Here is a 25,903-nt window from a genome sequence, read left to right on the forward strand (position 1 = left end):
TTTTAAATCAAGTCACGGTGTGTCTATGAAATGTTTCTGGAATCAATGTAAATAACATCCACAAAATCTTTCATAAGTGACAGTTAGCTAAAGTTTAAATCATAGATTTGAGGCAAATTATTTACCTTGTTAAAAATTGGCTGATTGGCGGGACACAAGAGAATTTGGATAGTTGTCAGCTAACTGGCAAGATGTGACTACTAGTATTTGAAAGGATCTGTATCAAGGCCTCTACTGCTCGTAGTATTTATTAACAACTTGGCTGACGGAATAGGAAGCCACATATCCAAATTTGCTGAAGACACAATGATGGGCACTATTGTAAACAGTACAAATAGAAGGACACAATCAAAGAGATATTGATAGATTAAGTGAATGGGCAAACTTGCAGCAAATGGATTTCAATGCAGACAACTGTGAGGTCATCCAGTTTGGATCTAAAAATGATAGAGCTGGGTATTGGTGAAAAGCTAGAAACAGAGGAGACCAGAGTGATTCCAGGTGGTCCAGGTACATAGATCATTAAAATGTCATGAAGAGGTACAGAAAATAATCCAAAAGCTAATTGAATTCTTTAGTTTGTTTTATTAGTATTACAAGTAGGCTTACACTGCAATGAAGTTACTATGAAAATTCACTGGTTGCCACACTGTTTGAGTACACTGAGGAAGAATTTAGATTGGCCAGTGCACCTAACCAGTACATATGTCAGACTGTAGGAGAAAACCAGAGTACCTGGAGGAAACTCATGCAAACACAGAGAGAGCATGCAGACTCTGCACAGGCAGTGAGCCAAGCCAGGAATCGAACCCAGGTCTCTGGCACTGTGGGGCAACCATGCTCAGGTCCTTTATATGTAGTGAGCTAGAGTAAAAGGAAATAGAAGTCATGCTTAAACCATACAAAATCATGGTTAGACCAGATTTGGAGTACTGTGAGCAGTTTTGCCAACCACACCAAAGGAAATGGTGCATTGGCTTGCAAGGGAGTACAGAATATATTTACCAGAATGACACCTAAACTATTCACACCGATGAGATCTCTGGCCCTGCTGATATTGCACCCATGCCAGAAAATCCAACAGTCATCCAAATGCATTGAAAAACTGCAAATCATTCCACGATTTCTTAATTTTTCCAGGTATTTTTACCGTCATTGCTCTCTTTACACGCATATCCAATTTTCAATATTCAATGTTGTTCATTCTTTGTTTGTAGAAATACCTCCTAATTGCCATTCATTAATTTACCATTAACTAGTTTGAACTCATGTCTGCTTGTCCTTTAACACCACTTTATTTTATAAAGTGGTAGGATTACCTGTTTCATCTCAATATTGACCTTTTACGACATCTTAATGTGATGCGTTTTACAAACTTGATACTTTTGTGCCTTCGTTTATACCAAAGAAATTATTTACAAATGCACTTAATTCATACAAAAGGACATTTATTGTTTTGACTGTTTATATATATTCCATTTAGCCATTTCATATAAAAAATACAGTTCATACTAATCACTTCTGTCTCTCACATATAAGAATGCTATAACAGCCAAATAAAATGGGCCCTTGTCTATTTATTAACTAAAAGGTTTTCTGCAACTCAAAATAGATTTTAACTGTTTAGTTTTGTGTAGTTTCATTTTCTTTAGAAATCTTCTTTGTTACCCCACTGAAGTACTTGTCACGGAATGAATTGTGGCCCGCATATGGACTATACTTTGCATCAATAAGATGGGCATATCGATCCTTATCCTAAGGGAAGGAGGAAAATAGATTAGTTAGAAATACATTATTCACTAATCTACTACTAGCCTAACTAAAACAGAATTCTAATTAATTAGGCTTCAAAAATACACGAAATATAAATATTTGGATATACCACTCCATTACATCCCTGCCCTTCTTCTCAATGAACTTATGATGAACTATCCATTACCCTTCCGATCACACTCTCATCCTAACACTACCCCTACTTTCTATCTGATGTTGCTCCACATTCTCTCCATTTTCTCTTTCTGCTGCCACCTCACCTTTAATATGCAATCCACTCCTGTCCATTGGCACTTGCTCCTCTCCAAGGACAGGAGAGAAGTATGCAGAGGCCTCCTCCCACTTAACCAAGTTTCCTCCTTTCCTGCCCTTCCTAATTTCTGTTTCTATCAGTTTCCTTCAAATATACTTTGACTGCTTTCAAACTTCAACTTAAAAAAAAGATCAATTTAAAACTAAGGAAGTTATCCATCATTTACCTCAGGGGTGTTAAAAATTAGAATCCCTGTCTTACAGGTCTATATGGTCAGCATTATTTTTTGTGTAACTGTCAATAACAAGGGTGGAAAAGTAATTGGCTTAAAAATTAAACTGAACTACTGCTTGAAATTCAAAGTAAAATTAAATAAAAATGAAGTTCACTTCCCATTGGCAGTATCATTCAACAACTTTTAATGGCGGAATTCCAACTTGGAATTCCAATTGGAGAAGCAGCAATCCTGGCAGTGTCACTGGGAACAGGAGCCACTGTTGGAACTGCAACTGGCGAGGGGAAGCAACACAGATTGCCCTCGTTGGGCAAGTGGGATCAAAATTGCACAGCCAGTGAGGCAGAGCATGGCAAAGGGAGATGGAGTGGCTTTTGAGGGCAGGTCAGGGCCTGTTGCCATGGGGATGGCACTGCTAATAAGGGAAGGGCAGGCACTCTGTGGCCAGAAACTGTCTGATCAGGGTAGCCCCCTCATGCACCTACAGGGAGGTTGTCAGAGTTTACCTGCCAATCTGCCCAAGTAATGGAAAGCACACCTGCTGCAGTGGCAGTGGGACAGGGCCCTTAATTGGCTACCTAAGTGATGCAACTCAGCACTGAGTTGGAAAGCTATCTGAGTCTTACTGTACCAATGGCAAATTGCCATGAAGCAGAAAGCTGATGGGCATGCCACTCCCATCCTTCCTACTTTTCAGTACCCCCCCAACTGCTCCCAACTTCCTATCCAGGTTTCTCCCCCTACGTTCTCTCTGACACCCTTCATTTGCTTTTTAAAGTTTACAGAATGCAACAAAGCTAATAAAGGTAAATAATCAGAACATCTCGCACACAAAAATGTTACCACCCTGTTTTTTGAAACAACACAAGACAAAATTTTACTTCAGTAAAACTTTTAAACTTTTCCTCATTTTCCAGCATTTATTAACAAGTCAATAAATGTTAAAAGTTAAAGCAAATGAGTAACTAACAGAAGAGTGCCAATACATCCTTAGAAACTGTTCACATTGCAAATCCAATTCAGAGACACAGCACTGGACAAAACTTCCAAGTCCCTGCCAAGGTTTTGGTAGATGTTGCACGCTTCAGGTGAAACTTTAACGAAGGTATTAAGTGAGTCACAAAAAAAAACTTATAACTTAATCATATTATAGAAAAATGTAGTGCATTATAGATGAGAATAAAGGAATTTACAATGGAAAAAACCTGATGCCTGAAGTATATGAGAAACCTGACAACAGGTAATTAAGGTATGCAGTTACAAGACATATGGAAGATTTTAATTGCATAAGTACACATGGGTCATTGGTTTACTTGTAAATATGCTGAGTAGTAGCACCAACTAATTCATTCAACTATAGAAGGTAAGCACATCCTCTATTGTAGGAAATTGGAAAAAGCTCTGAAAGGTAGAGATTGTTGAACCAGTGTCAATCCATGTTGAAAGGCAACTTTAAGACAGTTCTTTTCTGTCTCTCTCAGTGTAATGAAGAATCTACTTTTCTTCAATGTAAGATATATTTCATTTATTTCTCTTACTTGACTTTTATTTCTTCTTTTCTTACATTCTTCCTTTTATCTTTTCTGCTTCTCCTGCCGAAGGTACAGTTTCATAAGTACTAACAATTTTCCAATAATCTTATCCAAAAATCTAAGAATCTGCTGATGACCATGAAACCATTGTCAAATGTCAGAAAAAAACATTTGGTTCACGAAAGTCCTTTAGGGAAGGAAGTCTGCCGCCCTTAACTGATCTGGCCTACATGTGACTCCAGAGCCACAGCAATGTGATTAACTCTCAACTGCTCTCTGGCAACTAGGGATGGGCAATAAATGCTGACCAGCCAGCAATGCCCATGTCCAATGAATGCATAAAAAATAATGGCCACTTTTGACCTATAAGTGGAGACATGCAAATTGATGTTCTGTTCATGGGAAGTAACAGGAATGACAGAACTGTGACCAAGTAACCTATTTGGTTCTTCCTTCACCCTTAGCACGCTCCACTGATCTAACAGAACCAATTGCCAACCCGAGGATAATTAACTCAGAGCACCAGAATTTGAACCTGGCCTTTTTTTGGTGCAACCCTCACTTTTCCTTTCATCATTGCTCCCATTTTTTAAAATTAAAAACCTGTTTAAGCTTACTATCAACTCACTCAGTGAGATGTCAACATAATGAAGGAAGCATCCAAATTATTTTTAGGGAACAAAAGCTATGATCAATAAGTGAAAGTCCAGGGGTGCTTCTGGACAGAGAAAATGTGGGGAGAGATAGTTGAACTAAGATAAGTCAATCGGAAATAGTACATTTATTTTGCTTTTTATTAGAATCAACTACAGCATGGAACATGCAGTTTTAAAGAAAGCTTGTAGTTTGTTAAAGAATAAGTATTTTAATTCAATCTCCCAAGGCTTTCATAGAGTTAACTCTGGAAAAATTGTTCCATTGTTTTTAAAATGCATACAGATATCTGACATAATTAGATTTAATGTTACTAATAAATATCATTATCTCTCTAATGCAGCAATTAAGAAAGAGACAGTAACTTTATTTCCTGTTTAATGTGTATTCCAATTCCATTCCAATTAAACACAAACTGATTTATCAAGAAAGGTTATGCTTGAATCAGGAAACTGCAGTTAAAAGCAGCCAATTTTCAAGTCCCTGTACCGCAACTTATTTAATTTTTTACCCAGCAATTCAATCGAAACAAAAACAGTCACACCCTGAACAAAATCTTTTTCTCGAGTCAGCAGGATGTTTTACAGAGCCTTTACCAATAGACTCGCTGTCTTATCATGCGAATCATTGAAACCAGATAACTCGAGATACTTTGTGCTTGGATCAGCATTTTTTTTTAATGTTGCATTTGGATCAAGAGTTACTACAAAATTACAAGTGAATGCCAAGTAGTTTGGTATAATGGAATCTTATGCTTGGATCAGAAAAGCATTTATTTGGACTCATGTGTAACCTCTAAATTTGATTTATCCTTCTCAGATGTTAGAGGGTTAAACAGTGTCTTCCTTGACCTCCAGTGGTTTGTGCCACTATTATTACATTAAAACTTACAGACCCTCTTCAAATGATAACATAATCATTGGCTGAGGTCTCTTACTGCCAATGTTAACCACAACTCATTTACCAGCCTTTAAACACCAGCTGTTTGAAGAGGGAAATGTTGCTATCTGTAAAGTTTTAGCAGCAAACAGCACTTGAAAGCACAAAACAAAAGAAAATTGCTCCCGTGTGTTCTCACCTCAGCTTCTGAAACTTCCAAATAACCCTTGACAATTGGCTTCTAAAAAAACTGCTGACCTAAAACGTTGCTCTGGCAATTGTAATATCCAATCTGTTATTAGCTATGCTATTACCATATTATAAACAGGAAAAAGAAAGTATCAGGTAGTGTTGCATTTGCTTACACTTTTTAAAGATTCATATCCTACATTTACTCAAATGGGCCTCAGTTCAGCTTCAGGGTAATTGCCCATGTCTGGTTTTTGTTTAAAAAGCCTGTCTTTCTTATCACAGCTTTTCACTGCTCTACATCTGCTGCTGTACAGTAGCTATAGAAACCACTTGTGCAAAATCATACAGTTATAAACATTGTGAAGGACAACTAGTTCTGACATAAAACCGCTGACACGAAACCAGGAAATCTATAGGAGGGGGATGTCATTGGAAAATATATCCAAAATAAATTATTTTACTGCAAGGCAACATTTAAATGGCAATTCATTCTTAAAGAATTATGCAAGAAAATTCATAACAGTTAAAATCAAGGATTAATTTTTTCAATGGACTAGTTTTACCATAGAAGCCAAAACCCAGAATTGGACAATAATTAACTGAAAGAGCCTATGCTCCAACTCCTAAAACTTCTCAGCTTTCAAACGAAGTACTTTCTTCCTTCCACCGAAGTTATTCCATTTTAGTGTCTTCATTTCCAAAATGTACAAAACCAGAGAACTTCTCTGCAATACACTCAAAAGAAAACCGTGACTTTGTTTAATCTTTGTCTGGGTCTCAAAATTCTAATGCGTCCTTAAAGGTTGTAGTAAGAAGTTTTTTGAAGGCTCCGGAGAAGATGTTGTAGCCTCTCCATAAGTGTTGACAGACATTTAGGCAAAATATTTGAAACACAGGTCTAAATTTTACCAGCCCTCTGGAGCTAAGCTAGGAGACAGAAGGGTTCAAAAAACAGCATCAGAAGAGACAGAGAAAAAAGTCCGATGTTTTCCCATTGCCACAGGATATTCTCAGAAGTGGGAACGGCAGTGGTGTGGCCTGCTAATGACTGAAGGTGTGAAGCCAATTGATCCAATCAACCAGTTAATGAATAGTCACTTAATGATAAAAAAAATCTGGAATTAAGAATCTGCTGATGACCTTGAAACCATTCTCGGTTGTCAGAAAAACATATCTGGTTTCACTAATGTCCTGGGAAGGAAATCTGCCATCCTTACCTGGTATGGCCTACATGTGACTCCAGAGCCACAGCAATGTGGTTAACTTTCAACTGCCCTCCTAGGGCAACTAGAAATGGGTAATAAATGCTGGCCACACATATATCTCTGAATAAAATAAATATTTTTTTGTAGCTGTCTAGTACAATCGTATGGGTTGAGAGGCCATTTCAGAGCAGATTAAAGTCAGCCACAAAAACAGAAAATGATGGAGAATCTCAGCAGGTCTGACAGCACTTATGGAGAGAGAAGGAACCAACATTTCAAGTCTGGATGACCCCTCTCCAGGCTCGAAATGTTGGTTCTAACTTCTCTCTACAGATGCTGTCAAACCTGCTGAGATTTTCTAGCATTTTCTGTTTTTGTTTCAGATTCCAACATCTGCAGTATTTTGCTTTTATAAATGTCAACCATGTTGGTATGGGACTGGAGTTACACATAGACCTAGCCAAGTGAGGACAGCGGGTTTCCTTATATAAAGGATATTTGTGGACGAGTTTCTTTTTCTGAAAAGATCTTTACATCCAGATTTTTTAAAATTTCAAAATACTCAATGACTCAAGAACAGCTTCTTCCCTGCTGCTGTCAGACTTTTGAATGGACTTACCTTGCATTAAGTTGATCTTTCTCTGCACCCTAGCTATGACTGTAACACTACATTCCACACTCTCTCGTTTCCTTCTTGCGCACAAGAAACAATACTTTTCACTGTATGTTAATACATGTGACAATAATAAATCAAATCAAATACCTATGCTGGAATTTGAGCTCATAGCAAACCGCTTATATCACTACACTATCACATTCTATCCAACAGAGTCTTACAAAGAGAAAATTATTTTCGAATAATGATTGTTTAGTAAATATTTTGTTCCCGTCCACATTTTATTTTCTTTAAGTAGTCAGTGTACTGCAGATATTTTTTATGATTCAATGCTATAGAACCTGCTTTTAATTTTTTAGACAGATATTTGTTGGTGATTTTAAAAATATCAATTTTTATAAATCCATCACTTTCCCTTTCTGTATCCTCTTCCCTCTCTCTTAATCCAGTTTTTATTTTCCTCTCTTCACTTCTCTTTCTGTACCTGATTTCATATCATCACTGAACTCGGTCCGGGGTTCCATCTCATGCTGGTCCCTCTAGCTATCCATTAATGTACCAAAGGTTGTTGTAATTGGTACATTGTTTTTTTTTAACCTGGACTGCTTTGTACCTTATCTGTACTTTAAAACAGTATCACAGTTACCTTTTACCAAATATCTCTTTAAATTATATATCATTACATTCATCTCATAATTTAGCAGTTAAATCATCATCACAGATTTTCTAGTTCCTATTGTGCATGTACTACTGGTTGCTTTGATGTTACAGACAAAACATTCTTAAAGCTACCACCTGTATCCTCAAAAGCAGCGAGTACAATGAAACCTGCAACATCAACAACAGTGTCAATGTTTACACATAAAGTAGCCAGTATAAAGAACCAGTGTAATCCTGTATGTAACTACATTCTTAGTATATTAGATTATCCGCTGTTAACATGGGTGCCCTCATTATCTGAATGCAGATTTACATTTTCCACGCTAGCTATTCTTATAGTCGCTCAGATGGAGGATGAAAATTAGTGCCAGATTTAGTGCCATTAGGAGCTGGGTTTTGACTACTCAAACATTTTTTAAAAGTTAGCATCAATATAGCCAGCAAACAGTGAAGATTCTCATCTAGCATCCTGCCCTGGTTTTGTATCCTCATCCGAGAGGTGTTGGGATACTGCAGTTTTCTACTGCTCTATTTGCAGGTTGAATGGCATTGTCTACCTATACACCTTTTTGACTCAGTGTAGTGCAGGTTGAACAAATGGGAAAATGTGATATTCTTATCAAAATATGCCTATGCCAAAGAAAGGAAGTATAGATTATGATTGTCAGTAGTTGATTATTTTGTATTAAAAACTTCTGAGCTATTAAATAATTCTAATTAATATTGCTGTAAAGAAAAACATATCGCCAATTTTTTTTGTCTTGAACTCATCAGGGTAAATGCAAGAATGCCAAATTTTAAACAATCACAACAACTTATACCACAGGGAAAAGGATGCCAACTGGCTGGCAAATCAACTCTCATTGGCCAAGTCATTGCCTTGGAGAAGGCAATGAAAAACGGTAGATCCCCAAACCCCGAGCTAATTCAAAATAGACACAAACCTAAAACATGTTCCTTTTGTTTACAATGAAGCAGGTCCCTCTGTATGAACATATGCTCCTTTTAGTAAGTGTAAATGAACCACGTTACAAGCTCGACTGATCGTTTTTAGTGTTGCTATTAGTGTACTCGTGATTGTTCAGCAAGTACCGCCTAATCACAAAATCACACCTAATGGCAGATAGTTTGTTTTGGAGCTTGCAAGCATGGGCTGATCAAGTTTCGTCTGTAGTCTGCCTAAACAACTTAAGGAATATGCTGTTTAATGTGATCAGTGGGACGTAAGGCTATATATCTGGCATTACGCCAGCAGTGAAATTCAAAAACAATGTTGTTCACTTGCAAAGTCGCAGCATAGTAGCAGAATGGATCAGCTTATTTAACCTATAGTGCAGCTAAATAAAAATATTAAGATATTCAGGTAGATTATTCTATACATATTGCATTCTGCAAGAAATAAAAAGTAGTTAGTTCTGTCCAATAACTTTTAAGTTAATGTCCTGACTGCTAATTTATTGGTTTAATTTGAAGTAGTAAAAATTCTGTATCACTTATTTTATATGCCTCAATGCCATCATTTTCCCATAGGAAGTTTAATTTTCTTGTTCTTTTTCATCAGTGATCATTCTCTTTACACTATGATCAGTTTTGGCACTCATTTATGTTTTCAATTGTCTATATTGTTTGTTGTATAGAGATCACATTAAACCAGGTTCACTGACGACTAGCACTGTGCAAAGCCTTATTGCAACCGGTGTAGACTCCCACTTTCTATTAGCTTTATCACACTGTCTAGAAAGTGGCGACTGGTCATGTCAGGAGGATTCTCCGGTCTGTTCGGCAGCACACCCTCTGCTACAGGTTTCCTGGAGGTGTGATGGTGGCTTCAATGGAATTCCCACTGACAGCAGTAGGACCAGAGGATTCTACCACCAGCAAACGGCATGCTGCCTCCCTCCAGTGAGAAAAACACACAGGAGACCAGAAAACATTGCCCGACAAATCTACCATTATTATCAGGTTCAGTGCTTATTTTTATAAACTACCTCTATGCTCAAATTACAATAACAATTTTAAAAATTTCTGCACAAGCAGTCTCAACTATTGTATTTCTTTAGTGTCATTAGCAAATTAGACATTTTACATTTACTTTTTATATCCAATTCACTCATGTAGATTAGGAAGAATAGGGATCGTTAATTTAAAAGCTCTATCCAATCCGTCCATGGCGACACAGTGGCACAGTGGTTAGCACTGCTGCCTCACAGCGCCAGGGGCCTGGGTTGGATTCCCGGCTTGGGTCACTGTCTGTGCAGAGTCTGCATGTTCTCCCAGTGTCTGCATGAATTCTCCCTCAGAGTACTGAACAGGTGCCAGAATGTGGCGACTAGGGGATTTTCACAGTAACTTCATTGCAATGTAAATGTAAGCCTACTTGGGATAATAATAAATAAACTTTAATTTTAAATCAGGCATTATATCTATCAGGTATCTTCACTTTCTGTTTTTCTACCAGTCCATATTCTGCCCTGGATTCTTGTAGCTGACAGCCTTTTGTGTGAAATCTTGGCAGAATATTTCCAGAATATTTTCAGACCCCCCTGTGAAACTGCATCTAGGGAGTTCTCCCACTTCCTTGTCAAAAAGTCAGCAAGTTTTGTCAGACAGTACCTTCCTCTTGTTACTCAGCTTTTCAACAACTGCCATTTCTAGAGTCAGAGAATCATTTACAGCGGCCGAGGAGGCAACCCGGCCCATCACGTGTCTGCCAGCTCTCAGCAGAGCGATCCAGTCAGACCAACTCTCCACTCTATCCCTTTAAGACATGCAGGTTTAATTCCTTCAAGTGCCACTCTAATTGCTTCTTAAAATAATTTTGCTCTGTAAAATAAAAACAAATTCTAGTTCTTAAGGATCTGATAATCAATACTGAAGGGAAAAGTAGAAAAGGCAGCTTTGCCCATCTGGTTGGATGGGGGGAACGAGGCGTAGTGGATCGGACACAAGTCCTTTGTCAGGCTTTTGAGGTGTGCCAACAGCTATGTCCATTCCTACACAAATTAGACAAATTGTCAGGATTACCTTTTTCTGAATCCTAATTATGACAGCAAAGTGCCTGCACTATTTGATTTTTTATTAAAAAGCCATTATGTTCTGGAATTAAACAAAGCTTCTTTGAGGAATACAGACAGATAGCTAAGCGGTGTGAGGGAAGAATAGAAATAGTGAGGGGCATCTCACCATCCACCCTTGGGTGGCACAGTTGCGGGGAGGCTGAGAGGGCAGCTATGTTGATGGATTTCAATGGAGAAATGAGTGGAGGCAGAGTAAAGAGGAGGAGCATTCATTGTGCATGAAGGAATAAATCTGATAACAGACAGGGAACAGCAAAAAGCTTGGAAAGAATGGGAAACTAAGAACACATAGGTATGGGACACAATGGGATATGAAGGAAAGGGTTACTTCTGTGATGAGAAGCTCCAAAGGGAACCGCTAATGGCTGCAGGCCAGTTTCCTCCCAAACTCCAGTCTGCAGTCATCTAGGGGCTCTCTTTTTCACCACAACAGACCTTGCATTACTTCCCACATCCTTTATTTCAGCAGTCAACCAGACTACAAAACAACCAGGACTATTAGTAACAAAGACTAACATAGAACAATATTTGGGAAGCAGCTTAAGATTTAGAGCCTTGGGAGTGATCATGTGGGAAAAGTTCAGCAGTACTGTATGTCAGTGTGGTGCTGCACTTGCAAAGTCAAGACTAAATCCAATATTTAGGTGAAGATGGTTAGAAGACAGTGGAATGATCAAGCTCCAGTATGGGAAGAAAGCTAAATTAAGGGAGAGAAAGCAAATGGGAGAAGGAGGAGGGATAAAGTGGGACAGAGAAAAAGAGGAAGGAAGGATATTATTAGATATTTGTGGCAGAGAGATGGAAAGAAAAAATGGACAGGCAGTAGGAGTGGAGAAGCAAATGGCCAGTCCACCTAACCTGCACATCTTTGAATCTTGGGAGGAAACCAGAGCACCTGGCGCAACCCCAAGCAGACACAGGGATAATGTGCAAACTACACAATCACCCAAAGCTGGAATTGAACTGGGTCCCTAGTGCTGTGAGGCAGCAGTACTAACCACTGTGCTACCTTGCGTTTACTTTTCAAGAATTGACCTTTTGTACACAACTAAAGAAAAACCGGATAAAATGAATTCAATTATTAAGCCATTCAGAGTTGTGAACTTCTCTTTGTGAGTGAAGGATAGATTCCTTGGAGAGAGTAGCACTAGTGGTTAACTGCACTGGGGAATTCAGAAATCCCACTGCCTTAGAAACAGAAAGATTTACGACAAGAAGGAAGCCACTCGACATAATCATGTGCATGCTGGCTGGAAAAGCTATCCAGTCTGATCCTGATTTCCAGCTCTTGGTCTGTAGCCCTGTAGGTTATGGCATCTCAAATCTAACTGTTTTTTTAAGATGCAATCAGGGTTTCTGCATCCATCAACCTGGGTGAAAAGATTGCTCCTCAACTCCTCTCTAATCCTTTGACCAATTACTTTAAGTTTATACCTCCTGGCTATTAACCACACTGCTAAAAGAAATAGCTTCTTCCTATCCATTCTATCTAGGCCCCTCAATTTTATGCATATCACTTAAATCTCCCCTTGGCCAAAGAAAACAATCCTATGCTATACAATTTCTCCTCATGGCTAAAATTCTCCAATCTTGGCAGCAGTATTGCAAATTTCTTCTGTATCCCCTCTAGACTGACTGCATCTATCCTGTAATGCATTGACAAGAAGCGTAAGCAGTACTCCAACTGTAATGTAAACAATGTTCTATGTAGTTCCAGCAAAACCTCTTTCCTCGAATACTCCAGATCTCAGCCAATAAAAGAAAGTATCACACACGCCTTTTTCACCATCTTATCTACCTATTTTACTACCTTCAGAGGTCTATGGACATGCATTCCAGGGTCTCACTCTTCTTTACTTCCCAGGATTTTGTTATTCATTGTTTATGTCCTGTTTATCTTCTCCAATGCATTACTTCATGCATCTCAGGACTGAATTCCATTTGCTACTTGCCCACCTGATCAGCCCATTGTTTATCTTCTTCTCTGGCAGTTCCTCTGGATTGAGAATGAATTGTTTCCACTCTAGTGCTTGACATCTATCTGAATGAGCCTTCTTCAAAATTCCAACATTCGGCCCATCAAATCTGTACCAACTCCCTGAAGAGCACCTCACCCAGGCTCACCCCAACCCTATAACCAGTATTTACCATAGCTAATTCATCTAACTTATACATCTTTGGACACTAAGCGGCAATTTAGCATGGCCAATCAACCTAACCCTGCACATCTTTGGACTGTGGGAGGAAACCGGAGCTCCTGGAAGAAACCCAAGCAGACATAGGGAGAACATGCAATCTCCACACAGATAGTCACCCAAAGCCAGAATTGAACCTGGGTTCTTGGAGCTGTTAAGACAGCAGTGCTAACCACTGTGCCACCATGCCATCCTCCACTTGGTCAGTCACAAGCTAAGGTCTCCTATGAGTTATGGGGTGCATGGGGATGTCTGACCTCTTCAGGAATGCTTGAGGACATTTCAAAGCAGCTCTGCTATTCTCCTAGGAAGCACCTGCCTCAACTGAGTTCCAAGTAGTGTAATTGTTTCATGAGTCTGGTGTCCGGCATATAAATGACACATTTCACCCAGTGAAGCTGGTTTTGAGGCATTAGCACTCAGTGATGCACAAGTTCAGCGGGACCACCTTGATGCCAGGTTCGGAAAATCTTGCGAGGGTAATTCCCTCCTAAGGCATATAATGTCTGCCTCATTAAGAGGAAGCTCTTGCAATATGGCAAATGGTCTGCATTTTCCAATATCTCATTGGTGATCTTAATCGGCAGACGGTGGTGTTGCTATGAGAGTTGGTTGGAAGAGGACCTTAGTTTTGTAGGTATTTAGCAAAAAACCCATATTCTTATATGTTTCAGAGAAGTAATCAACAACGATATGAGCTTAGTTTCTGAGTGAGTGCACAAGCAAGTGTCATTTGCATTCTAAAACTCTATGACTGATGTGGAATGGATTTGGATTTAAGGCAGCGTACATACATAATTTCCTGCCTGTTTTGTGCAGATTATCTGAGGATACTGTGATGGAGGTGAGGTAACGTATGGCATTGATGAAAATGAAGAAGTGACACAATGACATAGCTCTGTTTGACCTTAGTTTTCACTGTGATAGGTTAAGGGGAGGTGATGGTAGAATGATATTACCATTGGACCAGTAATCAAAAGACACAGGGATCCAGGTTTGAATCCTAGCAACAGATGGCAAAATGTGAATTCAATAAAAATCTGGAATTAAGTCTAATGATGACCATGAAACCATTACCAATGTTGACTGTCCAAAGGTGGTAAAAATCTATCTGATTCACTACCTTCCTTTAGGGAAGGAAATCTGCCATCATGTGACTCTGGATCCCCAGCAACATGGTTAACTCTTAAATGACAATCCAGGATACGCAAATAACCGCTGGCCCAGGCAGTGATGTCCACATTCCATTAATGAATAGAAAAAAAGTGTTTGGTGGATCTGTTGGTGAGGGTCATGGGATGTATGTTGCCGCAGAATAGGCAGAGGGCAGTGATCAATTTCTGAGAATAAGACACTGTGGTTAACAGAGTCTACGGCTGGGATCTTCCAGTGCTAGGACGTGTTTTCTGGCAACGGAGGCCGTTTGTTATTGGCCATCTTCTGGCCCCTCCGATATGTCTATGATGTTTTGTGTGGCTCATCTGTCCTGCTGCGGCACCACAGGTGGTCACCAGGACCAGAAAATCCCGCTGGCAGGAAAGGTGTGAAAATCCTACCCAAAGACTTTCACGAGGTCGAAAAAAACCATGTGCAGAGATTGGTACTGTTTCTTGCATTTTTCTTGGATTCGCCACACTAACAAGGTCATATCTGTGGTACCTCTCAATGCGCAAAAACTGTACCACAAGTCTGAAAAGAATTCATCAACTACTGGGAGCAGGTGGTCAAGGAGGATTCTTGTAATGATTTTGAGACACTCGCATACTTTCTGACTATGGTGTTGACATTTCCAAGGATAATCAGTTTGTCATTAGCAGGGCCCTGTGCTGAGGATTGATCAGGGCTGGTGTAGAATCCCTCTTTGGTCTTGCTTCTTGACTTAAGTGTAGGGGCATTTGCGCTGATGACTGTAACATACTGATTCCGAATTAGGGTACACCAAAAGTCATGAAGTGTGCACTTATCTCACAGGGGGACTTATCTCACAGATTGCTGAGGTGCCAGACAAGCTCATTTTTGACAGTGAAGCCTACTCCATCGAAGATCATTCCAGAAAAAGGTGTATACTACCTTGTTCCTTCAACTGGCCTTTCCTGCACATCATGCCTCACTTCGGACAGCAATGTTGATATTGAGGTACACGTGTTCCAGAGTATATCTGCAGTGCAGCACTCAGCTGTGTCACCTTTAGGATTATCCATGAGGTGATAATGTTCCAGGTCTCAAACTTAATTTTGTTCAGTACAAAAGCCTTGTGTAATTTTGTTTTGAAACATGGATTGGTCTTTGCAAGCTGACTCAGCAGAGCGGAGTATTGGTCCAATGGCAAGATATTTCAAGAGAATTGAAAGCCAGGCTCTGCTGTGAGACACTAGCACGTCCTATGTAGATGACCACCATTGAAATGTTCCTGAGTCTACAGATTTTCTCCCCATTATCAACCCCAGGGACAATTTGTATCATCTATAAACTTCTTAATCACACCCGTTCTATGTGTGAGGCTAAATCATTGATAAATACAAGCGACCCAGTGTGTACCCTGTGCAAACCGACTGGAAACAGCTTTCCAGTCACAAAGCACCCAACATAGCTCTTTGCTTCCTCCAACCTTATCTTGGATCCCATCAGCTTTTAATTTTCTGACCAGACCTTCATCTTTCACTAACTCTGATGCATGTAAAACTCCTCTCTAAGCAAGTTAAAGCCAATCATTCAAAACTGGATAGCAAAAGTGGGAACAATCAGGAAGGGTATTCCCTCTGTGCTTGTGGCTGAACTGCCTCTATTAGAGACGTGTTTGACATTGCTACTTGATCAACCAAAAGCTTCATATTGTGAGGTGAGAGCCAAGTAAGCGCCAAAACTGAAGGTACTAAATTTGTCTTTTTGATAAAAATAGAGGACTCTTTGTTTTAAAAACCCTAATACTAAAAAGCCAGATGGCCAAAGCATCAGAATCCAGGACAATAAATCAGGTCAAATGAGTTCCTGGGTTTACAACCATACTGTTATAAACAGAAAGGGCCAGAGAGAGTGGGGAACCATAAAAGTCTTTTTTATCTTTGTGTTTACAATGAGAGAAATAAATGCGTGTTTTTCACTGGCTAAAAAAAAGCCAAAGCTTGAAGCTTCATCATGAGCACCAGCATTTAAGACACTGGTATAAAACAGGAAAAATGCATTCTAAGATAATTTCTTTTTAAGGAAAATATTTCCTGATAATGCCATTCTAACCAAATCATTGTAATGACCTTAAGTGTGAATTAGCAAAACATCCAAATATTACTATAAATGTACAACAGGTTAAAATGTTAAAACTACAGCCTAAATCTCAGCACTATGCATCAAAACGAGCTACAATTTTTCACTTTAACTGGGCAGTGAGGTGTAAAAGAGAGACCTCTGTCCGAGCTTTTCAATAAAAAGCAAGAGGCAGGAAAATGAGGCTTGACAAAGTAAGGCAGTTTAGAGAACTGATTCAGATTACACAAAGTGCAGGAGCAAAACAAATATTATTTGAAGCTGCTGTTGCCTAGTCATCACAGACCTGGTGAAAGCACGAGTGAACTTATAAGACTTTAAGACATAGGAACAGAATTAGACCACTCAATCCATTGAGTCTGCTCCGCCATTCAATCGTGGCCGATATTTCTCTCGTTCCCATTCTCCTGCCTTTTCTCCATTACCCCTGATCCCCTTATTAACTTCCACAGAAGATTATTGTATCAGACTGTGACAATGAGTGAATAGATCACTTTGATTGCAGATCAATTCAGATCAGTGGAGGGAAATGAAACTAATTCCATGAGAATCAAATCAACCAATTTTGGTGAGTTATTCAGTAAACCTCACCTGGAAATTAGTAAATCTAGCATAACGGTTAAAAAAAAGATGGCGCTGGAATGAGGTGACTTCTTGCAAGCTGACCCCGGCATACCCGCTAATTCCATCTTTTACTCTCATTCTACACTCTTAAAACTTAACTCTACCTCCTTTAAACTGTCTGACAATGTTCAAGAACAACTTCTCTTCTGCCGCCATCGGACCTAACCTGCAGGTCAAAATCAATGCACCACATGAAGTAAAGACAGAATTAGAGAAAATACTATTTCCACTAAATTAGGATGATCTTATTCTATATTAAATCAGTTACCTACTGTACTAACATAAAAACTTTAAGAAATGTACATTACATTACTGTCATACTAGAATTCCAACATCAGGAAAACAACCTTAGCTAAAACTGCAGTAAATACCACTGGCTTGAGACACTCTGGATTAGAATCCTTGAGCTGGAGTGTGAGTTAGAGACATTTCAAACAAGAGAGAGGAAGAGGAATTTGTACAGTCTTACTTCAGAGGAACACACAAGTGCAAGAAGAGAACATTGTTGCCAGTCAGCAAATAGGAATCAAGAGAAGGTAGGGGAGGAGGTCCTGTAGACATTGGTCCTGTCCAACAGGTACAATGTACTTGCTGGTGGCAGTCCAAGAGATGGGGAAGAGCAAAGCAGAAGGTTGCAGTTGTGGTCATAGTTAGTGTTCATATGCTAGAGAAGAGGTTGAGAAAATCATCCCAGGTCCCTGCTCAAATCAATATCAAGTAACTGCTATTCAAAAATGCACGTGTGAGGAGACAATCAGACTCAGCTGCAATGCCATCCAGTCAAAAGTTCAGAACTGTTCAGATTCACAGATTAAAAATACCAACTTGTGTTGCCCTGGTGAACAACCAGTAGTCATTCACTTATACAAAGGGAAAGATACCACACACAATCATTCTCTACCTAGAAATTGGAGAGTACGGCTAATCGTTTAACTACCTCTAATGTGATGTTAATTGTGAGGACTGCTGCTGAGATAACTTTTCTCCCCATCGGAAGGCTACAAGTGGGAGTTAATTTTTATTTGTGTCAATCAGAGAACTGGAGTGTGTCTCTAAAGCGCCAGACTTTTCAATGATAACCGAAAAGACTACTCACAAATTGTTTCTAAGTTCCAGTTTACCTATCTAATACCGTATTAGGCTAAGAAAACAGTCTTAAAATACATTGAGAGTTGTAGCCTGTTAGAATGACACAGCAACATTGTGAAATCCTCAATTTAAATGGGCATTTTCATTCGAAGACTTGAGGATTCAAGCTCCTGGATTCAGACAAGCCTGGGTGGAGGAAACTTCAGGGACATCTTTAAGATATAGCAAGTAATATTATGTGTAGCTTTAATGGATTTTTAAATTTGTTTTTGATAAGTTTATTTGTTTATGAATGTTAGTGCACTAAATTCAGCTGTCAGAAATAAAAGTGATAACGACAGTAAATGAATTCAACGATGTGACTGGTTGAAAGTAGAGCTTTCGAGTTAGTTTCTGTAGGATATTTGCCAATCTATACTTACAAAGTTGCTAAATTGAGTCAATAAGGAAAAAAATACTACTTAATTTTCTCCCTCATCCCTGGCAGATTCAAAAAATTATCCATACAAAACAAGACGGATACGCAAGTGGTGAACAGATGCATATACAGATTGACATATTAAATTTTAAAAGTAGAGCAGTCACGGAGTTCAAATTAAATCAAATATTTTCCTCTAGTGTATAATGTAATGATCTTCTCACCCTTGCCTCTTTACTGATCTGTATCAGTTTCAAGTTTGTTATCCGGAATTCTTGAAATTAATTGAACCAAGAATAATTGTGGTCTTGAGCTACATGGCAAGCAGAGGCTTTGGATGGAAAACAGATCGCTTAACTTAATTCCCAAGAAAATAAAGCTAATAAAAAGAGGTGATTTTAGAAGCATTTTTAAAACTTTTTTTTAGGCTATTACTAATCTATTCTGGAACCACATAACTGAATATGAGAGGCAAGGTCATTACTAACATTCAGGGATCAGTTAAAAGACGTAATATGACACAAAACAACTCTTTTAGGAATTGAAGATGGCTTAATGTCTGACATTCATATATTATCTTTTACTGTTACATTGACTATAATTATAGGAAAATGGGAACAGGACGGCATGGTGGCACAGTGGTTAGCACTGCCGCCTCACAGCATCAGGGACCCAGGTTCCAACCTCAGGTCACTGTCTGTGTGGAGTCTGCACATTCTCCTCAAATCTGCTTGGGTTTCCTCCCACAGTCCAAATATGTGTGGGTTTGGTTGATTGGTTATGGTAAATTGATCATTAATGTCAGGAGGATTAGCAGGGTAAACACATGGGGTTACGGGGATAGAGCCTGGGTGGGATTGTTGGCGGTGCAGACTCAATGGACCAAATGGTCTCCTTCTGCACTGTAGGGATGCTATGATTCTAATACACTATTCAGGTCCCCAATGTTTCGCCATTCAATTAAATCAAGGCTGATCTGCACCTCAATGCTCTTTACACATACTCACACCCTCCACCCCACCTTGATCCATGTTCCTTTGTACACTGATTCAACAAAAAAACTATCTTAGTCTTGAACACTCAGCACCCTGAAGTGGGGCAAAAAATTCCAGATTTCCATCTCAGGTTGTGTAAACAATCTTCCTAATTTCACCGCCACCGAAGGTAGGTGAAGATATTGTTTATTAATTTGGTTGTCTCCAAAACTAATAGATGGATTTCAATTTTTAATAAATAGTTCACAGATAAGTTATCGCTCAAGGAAGAACTGATTAGTTTGTGACAAAGGTGCAGATCCAGATCTGGGTTGTAGGAACATAGGGTCAGGACTAGTCCATTCAGCTCATCAAGCCTACTCCACTATTCAATATGATCATGGCTGATGCACTTCAATGAAATTTTCCCAAACCAACCCTATATCTCTCTACGTCATTGGCATTTAAAAATCTGTCCATCTCTACTTTGAACTTCAGTTATGAGGACAGACTGGAGAAGTTGTAATTATTTTCCTTGGAGAGCAGAAGGCTAAGAGGAGATTAATAGAGATGTTCAAAATTATGAGGGGAATGGCTAGAGAAGATAGGAAAAAATGTTTCCTGCTCATTAAAGGATCAGAAATGAGAGGGCACAGATTTAAAGTGATATGCAAAAGAAGCATGTGATGTGATAAAATCACACGAGTGGTTCGGGTCTGGAATGCACTGTCTGAAAGTATGGTGAAGGCTAGTTCAATTGAGCCATTCAGGAGGGCATCAGACAGTTATTTGAATAGAAACAATGTGGAAGCATACAGGAAGAAGGTAGGGGAATGGCACTAAGTTATGATGCTCATTTGGAGAGCCATGGTGGACACGACGGGCCAAATGGTCTCCTTCTGTGCTATAACAATTCTGTGATTCTGTGAAACACATTCAATGACTGAGCTTCCACAGTCCTTGGGTAGCGAGTTCCAAAGATATTGGAATTTATTTAAAAGGATCGGTTAATGATGTGTATCGGGCCCAAAATGGCTTTTATTTTCGAATGTTGTGAATTGTTTTAATTAGAGTGTTGTTGATTGTTTTAAAATGTTGAGGATTGTCCCAGCTCCTGTGGTTGAATTGGTTACATTTGTCAGAAGGCGAGCAGAGTTTTCAAAGCAGACTTCAGTCTGAAGTTTTTAAATAAAAAGATCTTTTTTCAGTTTTGTAGTAATAGAGCATCAGCAAGACAAGGAAAAGTCACAAGTGCTGAATATGCAATTGAAATAGCGGTGAGTGGTTGGCACGGTGGGACAATGGTTAGCACTGCTGCCTCATAGCGCCAGGGATCTGAGTTTGATTCCCAGCTTGGGATACAATCTGTGCAGAGTCTGCACATTCTCCTTGTGTCTGCATGGGTTTCCTCTAAGTGTTCCAGTTTCCTCCCTCAGTCCAAAAGATGTGTTGGTCAGCTAAATTTGCCATGCTAATTTCTCCCTCAGTGGACCCGAATATCCGGAATTTGGCGACTCAGAGAGTTAAACTTTAACAGTGGTATGCACTCTGCATTAAAAATGTGTCTCCATGATCACTGTCAATTGAAATAGCCTTTCTGTATTCAACCTATCATACTTTTTGTCATTTTAAAGATCTCAAATAGAACATCACTCAATCTTTTGAAGTCAAGAGAATACAAGCCAAGTTTATGTCATTTGTCCATGCAATTTTAACATTTGTAAGTCTTGGTATCATTCCAGTGAATCTGTGCTGCATCCCATGCTAATACATGTTTTCTGATGTAGTTTCCAAAACTGAACATGGTACACTAGGTAGTGCGGCCAAATATTTGTACAACTGAAGTAAAAATGTTTCTCTTTTGTATTCTAGCACTTGAGATAAAGGATGGTATTCTATTATCCTTTTTATTACCTTTTGGAGATGCATGTTTTCTTTTAGTGATTTATTGACAGGACACCCGTTCTCCCTTAGCTCCTCCATGGTTAGTGGCTTTTCAACATCAAGAAAATATTCCAATTTATCTTTCTTAGATCTAATGTGGACAAACTCATACTTTTCCAGAATTCTGCCCATTCACTTAATCTATTCATGTCTCTGTAATTTCCTGCTCCCATCCACCCAACTTATGTGCCCCTTAATTTAATGACAGCTGCAAATATTGGATATACAACATTCTACTACTTCATCCAATTTATTGTATTTATGAGGAAAACTGAGGTCCAATACAGATCTCCAGTGAACACTACTTGTCACATCCCACCAGTCAAAGTATATCCCCTTTATTCCTACTCTCTATTTCCTATGTCACAAACAACAAGCAACCCACATCACAAGGTGGTATCAAATTAGATAAGCTGAAGCTAATGAGAATCAGGTAGAATGGCGTAACAGACAAAAGCTAGTTATCAAATTAAAACTTACAATTTTTTTAACCTATGCAAAGACTTATTAAGTTGGAAAGAACTAATGAGGATTAAAATAGATTCAAATTTTATCAGTATAGCATTGGTCAATGACACCACTACATGATTAGGCTTGCTAACTGAACAGTGTATACTGTGGAAATTGAATTAAAATTATTTTTATTTATAAAGCAGGAAACAGCAAGATATGACAGAGAATATCTTTGAGGGCCTGATTTAAGACTGCATACTGCATGAATGGAAACAGGAGAAAGAAAACTATTCATAGAAACATTGAAACTTGGAGCAGGAGCTCCAAGTTTCTATTACTTGGAGCCTTTCCATCCTTTCAGCCTGCTCCTCCACTTAACATGATCATGGCTGATTCTTTACCTCAATGCCATATTCCCACTTTCTCCACATACCCTTTCATGCCATTAAAATCAAAAACAAAACTTTCTTGAATACATTCAGTGACTTGGCTTCCACAGCCTTATGTGGAGGTTCACTACCCTTTGAGTGAAGAATATTTTCCTTATCTCAGTCCTAAATGGTCCACCCTGTATCCTGATTCAGTGTCCCTTGGTTTTAGATTCCCCAACTAGAGAAAACATCCTCCCTGCAGCTAGTCTGTCCAGCCCTGTTAGAATTCTCTGTGTTTCAATCAGGTCTCCTTTCATCCTTTGAAATTCTAGTGAACATAGGCCCAGTTGTATCTCTCGTCTCTTCCTACGACCGTCCCACCAACCCCAGTATCAGTGTAGCGAACCTCCACTGCACTCCCTTTATGGCAAGTATATCTTTTCTTCAGTAGGGAGACCAAAACTGCATGCAATATGTCAGGTGTGGTCTCACCAAGGTCCTATATAATTGCAGTAAGACATCCCTTCTTCTGAACTCAAATTCTTTTGCAATAAAGGCCAACATGCCATCCGTCTTCCTAACTGCTTGCTGCACTTGCCTCTCCACTTTCGTTGACTTGTGTACAAGGATACTCAAATTCCTTTGTACATCCACACTTCCCAATATCGCACCATTTAAATAATACTTATTCTTTCTGTTTATCACACTGAAGTATATAACTTCACATTTTGTACTGCATCTGCCAAGTGTTTTCCCACTCGCTCAACTTGTCTATATTACCTTGAAGCCTCCTTGCATCCTCCTCTCAACTCACAATTCTGCCCAGTTTTGTGTTGTGAGCAAACTTGGAAATTTTACATTTGGCTCCCTCATCCAGGTTTTTTGCAGGCAGAGTCCAAGCACTGATCCCTGTGGTACCTCACTAGTCACCGCCTGCCACTCAGAAAAATACCCATTAATTTCCACTCTCTGTTTCCTGTCTTTCAACTAACTCTCATCCATGTCAATACATTACCTCCTGTCCCATGTGTTTTAATTTTTTCCACTAACCTCCGATAAGGGACCTTATCAAAAGTCTTCTAAAAGTCCAAATATACCACATCTACTAGTTCTTTTTTCTACTAGCTACATCCTCAAAAAACTCCAGTACATTTGTTAAACATGATTTGCGTTTCATAAATCCATGCTGGCTTTGTCCAATCCCATTAATGCTTTCCAAATGTTCTGTTATCATGTCTTTTATGATAGACTCTAGCATCTTTCCCATTACTGATGAAAGGCTAACTTGTCTGCAGTCTCCTTTTATCTCCCTCGCATTTTAAATAGTGGGGTTACATTTGTCACCCTCTGTCAGAACTGTTTCAGAATCTATAGAATTTTGGAAGATGATCACCAATGCAGTCAATATTTCCAGGGTCACTTCCTTGAATAATTTGTGTAAATATAACAGAAGTGAAGAACATGTTGAGATCAAGTCAACATTTAGAACAAAATGATAATTGACAAAAGTAACACAGATGTTCTAAAGCCAAATGTATTTAAAGTAAGTAATACATTTGGTCCTTTCCAGGGTTAATGCTGATCTGTATGAATGATTTTTATACATTACATAGGTTACTGTTGAGGTCTTTATTAATAGGGCACTGGACATGTTGTCGAATTAAATACTTTTAACTTTCTACAAAGTGGTAGAAATATCTATCTGTAACATACAATTTAGAATGTGAAGTTATTGAGGGCTTTAAGGACATTCTTCCCATTATTAATCAACATAACTAGTTCCCAAATTTTTCTTTGCAGCTGATTCCTGCAGAATTTCAAGAATTCTATATAAATTTCTAAAAGACAGTATTAGCTACTCCAGTGAAAGCAGTGCCATCACAGAAGAAGAATTAGGATGTAATTAATTTTCTAGCATTAATAAGAACAGTATAAATATGAGCTTCCAGTAAACACACACAACCTCCTGTTTCACATTTGGGCTCATTACCAACTGAGGACTGGATTGCAACCATGAGAATAAATACTAATTAACAAGCCATAAACTAAAAATCAACTAATACATTATCTGCAACCAAATACCAATATTGCAAAAACTAACTTTGGGGCAAGTTTATCACAAGATCAGAGTCATGATGAGAATCCTTTGGATAAATAAGCTAAAATAGAATTATCTTGCAGTTCTGAGCAAAGAATTATGATTAGCCTTATCATTTTGTTGATTTCTAGCCAGGTCAGGTTTTTTTTGGCAATGTATGTTGTTTACATTTCTCCATATTGTACTTGTAGTCTTAATTGTCATTGATAATAAATTAAATGTTAATGCCTTGTCAATTTTGATATTCCTAATATTTCTTATGTCCCTGTATTGTGTATACTTCATTTCATTTGCAAAATGGTTTATACTCTTCTTTCTGCAAGTTTTCAGTGATCTGAAGGCCAAATAACGGATTTTGTTTAAATTTGTTTTATGACATACGAAATAATGCATATTTTCCAGATGTGGTTTCTCATGTTTTCCGAATGTACTTTCAGCATTTATGCTAAAATGTGATATCCCTTTGCTAATCTAATAAACTGATCAATTCAGTTAAATTAGTTAGTTAAAGAATATAACTGATCTCGAGGGACATTAATTCATGTTATGTCTAACACATCCATATTGTAAGTGCACATTTGTAGGTAAAGGCAACTTTCTGAGCAAACATTTCACAACATACAAACCGTGATATCCAAAACCACAGCCTACTCTTCAAATTCAAATAACAATCATAAGCCACACTGACAATTCAGAAAGTCATTGAAATTCCATAAATATTCTTCTCTAATAAACAATTCAGGTAAACTTTGTCTCAATTCTGTATAAGATTTTCAATAGGCTACCTCAATGTAAATCAGTTCTTTATGTTAGGTCAACAAAAATGTGTTTATAGTCTATCCAGTTTTCTACAATATAGTAATTCCCAGTGTATATTGCTGTTGAAACACATGGGAATTCACACACAAAGCTCAAGAATACAGTATGCTGGCATCATTTGTTACATCTGAAACAGCATTGAAGGATAATTTATTTTTTTATATAAACAAAGACAGATTTTCTAACAACCATTACCCACGAAACTGAGTAAGGCCGCCAATGTTCAGATTCTGTGAAGTGCTCTCATCAGGAACTGGAATAATTTATGTAGGATTTGAAGTGTCAACTGATATGGTAGCACAGATAAAACATGAGAAGTATCGACTGAAATCTTGCCAACTTTCTTGTTGAATCAATTTAGGTGACCATTGTATTAATGAATCACCATTACAAAGCACAAGTTTAATTAATTCAACTTAATTGCATGCGTGATGAGCTTAAAGGAAAATTACATTCTTCTCAAACCACCTAATAGTTACTATTTATATATTTAACCAAATGTAATACAATCAGAGGGCTGGTAAAGCTATGCTACTTTTAGGAGTGGCCGCTGCTGAGACGGCCAGTTCCATCATATCAAT

At 38.5% G+C, this 25,903-nt stretch overlaps 1 protein-coding gene across 2 annotated transcripts in view; it reads right to left on the reverse strand.

Moving 5' to 3' along the window:
- Window positions 1-1,216: 1,216 nt before the first annotated feature.
- trmt11 (tRNA methyltransferase 11) overlaps window positions 1,217-25,903 on the reverse strand; it is a 64,384-nt gene continuing 39,697 nt past the window's right edge. The window contains exon 12 of one of the 2 annotated variants that reach the window (XM_080193307.1): window positions 1,217-1,755. In XM_080193307.1, the coding sequence (XP_080049433.1) occupies window positions 1,665-1,755 (91 nt within the window). In that variant the 3' untranslated portion in view covers window positions 1,217-1,664. The remainder of the gene's footprint in view (window positions 1,756-25,903) is intronic. The other variant, XM_080193306.1, reaches the window with a different exon arrangement.

Source organism: Carcharhinus amblyrhynchos, chromosome 7 (assembly GCF_965287045.1).
Source record: "Carcharhinus amblyrhynchos chromosome 7, sCarAmb.v2.hapA, whole genome shotgun sequence".
NCBI classification, from domain to species: domain Eukaryota; kingdom Metazoa; phylum Chordata; class Chondrichthyes; order Carcharhiniformes; family Carcharhinidae; genus Carcharhinus; species Carcharhinus amblyrhynchos.